Below are 9,033 nucleotides of genomic sequence, written 5' to 3'. Positions count from 1 at the left end.
CTTGAAGGTTTGATGTGCTTCACGAGGAGGTGGAGGCCTAACATTGACAACGTGTAGCCTCTCTATCAAAGGCTTCTGGTGTTTTCCATTGGCCAGTAAGTATGAAACTCAAGAAATATCTTCTTGTCGCTGCTCAGCTCTCTGAGGACTGCAGCCTTAAACCATGCACGCTTCAAGCCAGGGTTGTTAAAGAAAGCTTACACCTTGCTCCCTTAGAGAATATCTCGCTCCGGCCTGCGAAGAAAGAGGTAGAGACGACGGCAATTGTGCGTCGATCCTTTTCCCCCTCAAGTGAGTCGTTTCAGGTTGGACCGGTGAGCTGGTTATCGGCTGGTTTAAAAACGTAATATGAAGGCTTAAACAGTTGACGGTTAAGATTTTCAATAGTCCACGTGGCACTCATTCAGTATCAGCTGCTGGATGGCCGCTGGAACTAGCGCCACAGACGATCTCAACCCGTGATGTTAATGTTGAATCGCTAGAAACCCAAAGAGCAATTAAAAACAGAAGTTCCATAACTAGAACACTTGAAAATGGGCTGAAAATGTACTCAATCTGAGATCAGCAGGGACAACTTACTAAGATTCTAAGTCAATTATATTTATACAATATTTTAGCCTGTGGTGAAGCTCTTCTGAATCCAAGCAATTCTTTTCCAAAAGTCAACGGAGATTGGATTGTTGGAGATTCGATTTCCATTGTCTCAAGCATTGGAGAATTCGCAAGTAACATTTCAATTACAAGTAAATGGATTTGCAAACCAATTACTCCACCAACCTTTACAACCCGGAGAGTGTTGAATGTCATGTTTTCCAAACGATCCTTTGTATCTTGCAGCAGATGATGAGTCTCCGAATCGCTAAAAAACTGGAGGATTGAATCAGTTAATGAGTGGAAAGGAGAGTAGGAAAGTAAAAAAAAGGAAAACTATATACTACACCTTACCCAAAATTCAAGCTTTTGCAGATTAGGGCACCCATTAAGTAAACACAAAGCGACTAAAAACGGATCCGTATCAGAGTTGAACCTCCTCTTTATATGGAAGGTAATGCTCTTCAAATGATGAAAAGTATAAGAAAGTCTAGGTGGCGCATCACTAATAGCAAAACACTGTAGCGAAAGACAAGAAAAAAAGCAAAACATTAAATATTTTCTGTAAGAATAGCTGAATAAATATGAAAACCAAAGTGTTGTATTTACCTTTAGAAAGTCTGTATTAATGCAAAGCTTTTGAACACCAAGAATCGAGCCAAAAATGTAGTTAAATTTGTTTTTCCGCATCTGAGAAAAATCACATATTCCTGTAAATGTTGCCTCAACCAAAAATTTCAAGTCTTTGAGGCATATATCATCGCACTCTCCAAATATATAGAGGTACTTCAACTTTGGATTGCTAATTTCGATATGTATAGGATGATCACCAAGAGATTCAACTGCAAACAATGTTAGATTTTCGAGTTCAGGGCATGAAGAAACTAGAGATTTCAATGCTGCATTCGAGAGTGAAACATGTTGAAGAGACAAAGTTCCAAGACGGCTAAAGCCTTTGAATGATAAAGGTGGAACAGGAATTCTACAGCCCACAAGTGTTAGTCGAATCAGGTGCTTAAAGGAGAATAAACTTGGAAGAACGCTATGACGATGAGGGTTAAGACGACCAAGTTGAAGTTCAAATTCTGTCAAGGATAATAATGAGAGGGAAAAAACCCAGTTGTCTATCTCTGAACAGGTTTGCAGACGTGAACTAGAGATCCTAAAGGATAGAATTGGGCGTTTATGAGTTAAGAGAACATGATTCACAATTTTGACAAGTTTATCATGTCCAGCTGAACCATCTAAACCAGGTATGCATTTATCATTGAATAGGAGATGTGGAAATGAAGTCCATTTGTATCTCCAACAGGTTGACAGAACACTGGTCCTCCAGGCTTCTCTAGTTGTCATTCTTGAAAAGATGTTCTCTAGTAAACAGTCTGGAAGATTGCTCAGTCTGTCTTGGCTCGAATTTGGATCCATTTTTCTATCTGCCCTGATCAATAAAAACTTATTCGTAATTCAAACAAGGTTAACTATGATACTATAATAAAAAAACATATCATATATATGACTTATGAAAGCTTCTACTACTAGCAGCAGAAATTGCAAATTATTGTTGGTTCTTAGAAACAACTAACAAACCTGGTAAGGCTTCTTTTGAATCTGTAGATATTTTAAGAAAAATGACCTGATCTTGCAAGCAATTGATGATCGTCTCTGTATCCAAAGTTCTCTTCGTGTTCCCTTTCAGATGATCTTAACAAGATTCATATGAAAGGTCACCCTGTTAATTTACTGGCTTCTGATTTTCCCAGAGAAAACTATGGGTTATAAAGATTCATGAATGGTTCGAGGATATGAGAATATGACCAAACTTCTTAATTGATTTGGATAGAAGCGTTTTTTTCTTTATAATACTTGTCTATTAGAATTCTAGTCAGGTATAAACTCTAAATAATACAAGTCCTGAGACAATTTATATGAATTTGAGTTTACAATAAACTCTAAAATTCAATGTAGTGATAGAGTTCGTTTGAAATATGCAATCTATTTAAATTTGAGTTTACAACAAACTCTAGAATTCAATGTAGTAACAAAGTTGTTTAAATTTAAAAACTATAATTCCAAGATAGATTGTTGCTAGAAAATTTGAATTTTAAAAAATCTGAAATTCGAATGTAGTTTTTTTTCTTCTTTTCTTCTAATTGTTTTTTTGGGTAACAGACGTTTTATATGGTCACCAGAAAAACGAAAAAGCGATCTTAGGTGATGGAGGTATTAGATAACATATGCAAAGTGCTATGGTTAATATGAATTTTAATTGTGATTATTAGATAATTTATAACTGAGTATCACAATACTAATGATTAAATTATAGAGTAAAATTAATTGTGAATGGTAAGATCCATAATTCTTAGTGGAAAAGTCATGGGTTCGACCCTTGCGAATGACAAAACTCCTTCTGAGGATGTAATTGTTAATGACTAAAATAGTTATTCTACCTTGACCGGTCCGACCAGCAGTTTCAATACAGTTATCTCGACCATAGTGATAGTAGTCGATCCGGCCATCGTGTTCAGGGAGCCCGATCTTGGTAAACTTCTATCACCTGTCAACTACCTAGAAGGATAAGTCAGGTAAAGAACTCTTTGTAGAGTTATTTTCCTAATACAACTCTTCTTAGAGTTATATTCGGAGTCTAACTCTGATATCTAAAGCTATATAAACACCTCAAGCAGACTTTATGAGAGAGGATTAATATTCTGTGAGATCAATTACTTGAATTCTCTATTAAGTAGTTGAGATCATATCATTGGTATTAACTTACTCGTCAAGAGACATACCTCGTCTATGAGAATCTTGATCAAAAAAGCCATTGTGCTGATCAAATTAGAAACCTTAAATCAACCATAATAATGAGGTGATCAAATTCCCTTGTGAGGTAATATTGTCTTCAAATTCCCTTTAGGGTAATTTAACCATAAAATTTATGAGAACCAACCACAAAGTTGAGTAACTGCATCGATTTTGTAAAGTTACATTATCGTCGAGTTAAATTTACCCAATTTACATGATCAAATGTCATTATCAAATTATTCATTTTTTTTTATGTACGGTTACATAAAGAGAACATATGATATGGCAGATTTACAATAAATTAACTATTGTTTTGCTTTTTGCAAAGGCGGTTACACAAAGAGAAATGGTTGAGATTCAAAAATCATGATTCTTTATTTTTGTCTTTTGCCAAAGCATATTACAACCTGCAAACCACCATTAAGCAACAGATGAAACCGGGTGGAAGAATCTTCCACGAAAGCCGCCGTGAAGCCAAGGATTTTCTCAAATCCGTCAAGTATCTGCAACACGCTATACTCAAAAAGGACAAGTTTTGGAATTAACTGGTTCGAGTTCAATCGTTGGCTTATACGATCGGATGAAGTTATCACCCGATAGTACATGCTATGCACTACTCCGCCTCCCGTTTATCTTCCTCCACCAAGCTCGTCCGAGCTCATAACCTGGTAGAGATCACCATGAAGCGTTTACAGAAGGAACTCTTTCAATGTCTCTCCACCAATCGCGACCCTCGATCCTGAATTTGTATTCCACTCGATCCAAAACCCCCGCCTCTGCTAGATCGAGCATCTCCAACTATCGACTTTGAAGACGACGTAGACGCCGAGGAAGAAATTCAGGACGCCGGCGCATCCCATGATCAAAGTGTTTGGGAGAGTAGAGAGTGAGAAGATTGTAATCATCCACTCGAGGCTACCTGCTCTGGTGAAGAACGCCGTCGTAACAGTCACCGCCTACTTCAATGATTCTTAGCATCAGGCCACCAAAGATGCTAGAGTTATCGCAGGATCTCCTTATTGCTTCAGCCAATCCTAGTGGATTCTTCACAGTGGCTTCTTTTAATATTTGCACCATTGAATCCAACCCATCTTGGGTCAAGAGACAAGATGCACCAGCTTCCCTTTCAACTCCATCTCTAGCCCAAAGTGACTTTATCCTTAAGGTTCAGGCTAAGCCAATTCTGAACAGGCTTAGAATATTGCATTATTGAATCCAAGCCTAATCCACATGGACAACTGACCCCACAACTGGATGCCTTCGCGTGTATGCCATCTACAGTATGGCTCATGTCAATGGTGTTCATGTGCTGCTCCTCATGGCTCAGCCCAAATTTGGGTCAGCTTCACCTTACGCCGCTGCGATGTTTTTCTTCCAGCACAGGCCATGGCAAACGAATCATAGCCTGATTAGTTGAGCAGGGGAGGTTCTCGGTAATTGCATGAGATGGGAAGCTTATATGAAGGATATTCGTGTTGTTCGAGACGGGGGTGTTTAGATTGGCCGAGGTTCTTGATCAGAACCCATAGGCCATTCGATCCCATCTTGGCAGCGCTTCAATTTTCTTATTTTCTTAACATTCGGACGAAATCCAGATGACACCAATCAAGCATAATTATTGCATTAGGCCCTAAAATTACAAATCCAAGTAAAAGTGATGAGGTTAGTACCCAAAATCAACTTCAACTTCTAAACAATAAACCCAGAGAACTGAAACCAGAATATTCTTAAAAATGACAACCCAAGACTAATCAAAACAAGACTACACGGGTAGGCCCGTATCCAACCACAAACAAAATTTCAACCTCAAAAAATAAAATGCTACCACAAAACAAGAGAAATCAAATAAAATAAAAATAAGCAAATGCAAAAATAATATAGTGCACCAAATAATTAGCCATGCACATGATCTCATGCAAATAACAAGACACGGGAGGCCATGTTGATGTCTTGATGTAGATAATGGACGTTTGATGGGAATGAGTAAGAAACTACCTAGCCTCTTCCACACCATGTCTCCTCCCATCTTCCTCAAGCCAACATAATTGAGAGATTTTACTTTAATTTGGTGGGCCAATAGCCACCTCATGTGGAGATATATTAGGGTGCCAAACTGCTATTTGTCTGAATAAATTCAGAAGAATTTCAAGCCTTGTGGAGATGATTTATAGGATATTATTTTCAAATTTCAAGAGAGTCCCACGGCCAATACATGGAGGTCGGAGGAGGATATGGATAAGAATTGGCAGCTTCACTAATCCTAGATTTTGGGGAGTTTTCACGCTATGTGTGGACTTATTAGGATAGATGTTTGTTTCAATTTGATCAAGTTTCTAATATTTCTAGTAATTATGATTCCTTGACTCCATGACCCCACCATCATACATCAACAGTTTAAAAACCTAGAGACAATTCAAATTGGAAGAGTAAGTATACTAAAAACGAGCTGCCAAGGAATATCCAGAGTAACAAAAGTTATAATAGATAAGTATGAAAAAATATACCTATGGCTCAATAGAATCTGGAGGTTGTGTAGATTGTGTAGATTGTGTGGACTGTATTGACCTGAAATAATGTCCCATCATTCGTAGCTCAGACTGTATTGTGTTTATGGTTTCTCCTTGCTCTGTTACTTTGTGCTTCCATTGAGATAACTGCTCTCCTTGTTTCGACACAATATCTTTCAATTTCTCTTTTTCCGATCTCAAGTCTTCAAATTGAGATGCATGACGTTCCTCACGCATAACCTCTTTTCCCCACAATTTTTTAGCAGTTACTCCAGCACCCCCACAAGCACGCTTTCCCGTGAGCATAGGATTTAACAACTTTTTTAGCAGCAATTTCAAAGATTTCTTCCTGCAACTCAATGCTTTGTTGGTTTTCTTCACTTTGCTGACTCAATTCATTTTGAACTTTCTCCTACAGGTTATATAAAACAATAACAATGAAAGTGATGGGAGTTTAAGAGAAAGATTTTATCACCACTATTAGATACATAAGTTAGAATGCAAACCATAAGCTTCTCTGATGCGGGATCAATATATTTTCCGGTCTTCTTTGACTTATGTGTGATATCAAACATGTCAATGCGAGTAGGAGATAAACGTTCTGGATGTTCGTTTTTCTTAATAAAAAAAAATATAAGTCAAGTATAAATAAATATGAATCTATGAAAAATATATTATTAATATTAAACAACTATAAATTTAAAACATATACACGTACCTTCCTTTCACGTATCACTGCAAAAGTTGTATTCCCTGTCGTATGACGCATAATTTGTTTAGACTTGTTGTTAGAATTCTTCAAGGAGATTTCCTATATTGAAATTTTTATGCGATTAAAACAAGTAGAGAACTTATAAAATTTACATTCAATACAATGAAAAATAGAATTCTAACTTGATATTTTTCATCACCCCACATCTTGAACATTATTTCCCAATCTTTCTTGGGCATAAGTTGTAATTCAATGTTTGCTCACCGCTCTGAATCTGTTTCATGACAAGTATAATAATCGGCTTTCAATTGTGATTTGTAGTCTCTCCAACGACTGTAGAGCTTTTCTAGAATCCAACTCTTATTAGATTCATCTATATCAAATTTTTGCTGCAATAATATGGCATCAATACAAAAAGCTAGTTAGGATAAGTATATTAATATGCACATAACACATACAAAGTGATAGTTTTCTATAAAAAGAATACCTTTACTCTAGCATATGCATATTCTTTGTATGGATCTGATACTAACCGCCAACTGGGGTACGTGAGAGGTAACAAAGAAGTATTTATAGATATTAGACCAATCTATGTAGATAACTTCTTTGTAAGTTCACTGGAAGCTTGGTCAAACTGATTAACATCAAGATGGATTTTCTCCCCATTTGGCATATTTACAGTGTCAGGAGCCAATGTTCTCCCCCTCTTACCTTTTCCCCTACTAACTATAAAAGTTATAACACAAGAAATGAATTAATATATGATTAAAAAACATATATACAAGCTTGATATAAAATTTAAATAGTAATGATATAATTGACAAACCTGGACCGCTAATGTCACTTTGCTCTTGACTCATTTTTCAACATTTATAGCTTATTGTTTGTTAATAGAAGCAACAAACAAGTTGTACCCACCTACAACCAAAATATCTAAATAAAAAATAAAGATGCCGGAACAAGAAAGCAACAAACAAGAAACAAATTTTTTTTCCCACAGCAATAGCCTTAAACAGAAGAATTTAGAGGGTCTTATCTACATTTTGAAAGTAGGATCCGATCATTCATATTAATTATAAAAAATAATGGAATAACAACAATTGAAAAACCATAAATAAATAAGAGATACTAAAATGTGAAACAGAATGACCAATATGTTGAAAAATGTAATTAAAAAGCTAACAACAGAGTATGAACTGGAACGTACAAGAGTATAATACATATTAACTATAACACAACAAAGTAACAAAAGAGTAGTGATTCAGCAGCAAATAAATTAAAGAATCTCACAAAGGCAGAGATAACACGAGCCAAAGGAAGAGAGCGAGACCGAGAGTGAGAGAGAGAGCTGCTACATGTAACCAAACAAAGAAAAATCAGATTTCTCATTCACTTATGCATTAATTCAAGTTTCTAGAGAAGCAAATTGGATTCATTTTCCATACCTGAAACACACAAAGAAAAATCAGATGATTTCATATAGAATCATGACCACTACATGTGTTAATATGCATCGAGGCAAATCCATATCCATATATTGAAGGGTTCAAAATTCCAATAGGATGAGAAGGAAATAGTTGAAGGGTTGGTTTAGATTTTAGTAAAGGATTTTACTTCCCTTCCCTGGACTTCCCCTTGTAACCAAACAAAGAAGCTTGATGGTAAGTGGAAATATCAATTCTTCTATTTTAGTCTACTTCGCAGGTTTGTGCAGAATCACAAACCTTCATTCTCGTCACTAGGATTTGCATCAATTTCCCTACTACATTTTGTTAATTTGATTTTGTACATACAATTATTCTGTGCCAAAATTTTAGGCATATTAGAATGGCAACTACTAGTTCAACTTATTACCATTGTCAATTATCTGCCTGTATTATTGAAATGGGCATTTATTCTTGGTGGTTTGATACTTATCCTTGATTTTTTAGATGGCATAATCATTTGAACCTAGCTATAAAGAAAGATGCATGGACCAAGGAGGAAGATTTGACTCTTATGTTTGCCCACCAATGGTATGGAAATAAATGGGCATAATTACCGAGGTTTCTTCCTGGAAGGTATCTATGATTCACTAGTGTAAACTGTTGATTCCAGAAGATGCATTATCATAACAATCACACCATGGTCATTATGCACAACAAAATAAATAATTAACAACGAACATTAGGCGAGAAGAAATCAGTCAATAAACTTTTTCAATATTCTAGTCTGATGGATATTTAGCAAAACACATGGGATTCTATGTCCCGTCCAGATCTCCCTGTCACGAAGTTGGATTCAGATGAACGTTATGTTAAAATGCCATTGATTACGTGCTACATGAATTGGTTTTTGTTAAAAATCAGCATGTTAATCATTTACAATATTGGGTTGATTTTCTAGTATTTTAGATTTTGTATGTCTAAAGAATTGCAGGAA

General features: G+C 36.0%; 1 protein-coding gene across 1 annotated transcript; it reads right to left on the bottom strand.

The window, feature by feature from the left end:
* Positions 1 to 399: 399 nt before the first annotated feature.
* Positions 400 to 2,016, bottom strand: LOC149007292 (F-box/FBD/LRR-repeat protein At1g13570-like). The gene is made up of 3 exons (XM_089167035.1): positions 1,201 to 2,016; positions 946 to 1,110; positions 400 to 555 (listed from the first exon to the last, which is right to left on the bottom strand). The coding sequence occupies exons 1-3, from the start codon at positions 2,014 to 2,016 to the stop codon at positions 400 to 402; spliced, it is 1,137 nt and encodes a 378-aa protein (XP_089023161.1).
* Between the last annotated feature and the right edge of the window lie 7,017 nt (positions 2,017 to 9,033).

The sequence above is a fragment of the Hakea prostrata genome, chromosome 8, assembly GCF_041222555.1.
Source record: "Hakea prostrata isolate BN-2017 chromosome 8, UWA_Hpros_2, whole genome shotgun sequence".
NCBI classification, from domain to species: domain Eukaryota; kingdom Viridiplantae; phylum Streptophyta; class Magnoliopsida; order Proteales; family Proteaceae; genus Hakea; species Hakea prostrata.
This window is presented reverse-complemented; position numbering and strand designations above follow the sequence as displayed.

Coding starts and splice junctions, on each gene's coding strand:
- LOC149007292 (XM_089167035.1), bottom strand. CDS start 2,016: ATGGATCCAAATTCGAGCCAAGACAGACTGAGCAATCTTCCAGACTGT. Junction 1,111..1,200: donor TTAATACAGACTTTCTAAAG/GTAAATACAACA, acceptor CTTTCGCTACAG/TGTTTTGCTATTAGTGATGC. Junction 556..945: donor TGCAAAAGCTTGAATTTTGG/GTAAGGTGTAGT, acceptor TGCTGATCTCAG/ATTGAGTACATTTTCAGCCC.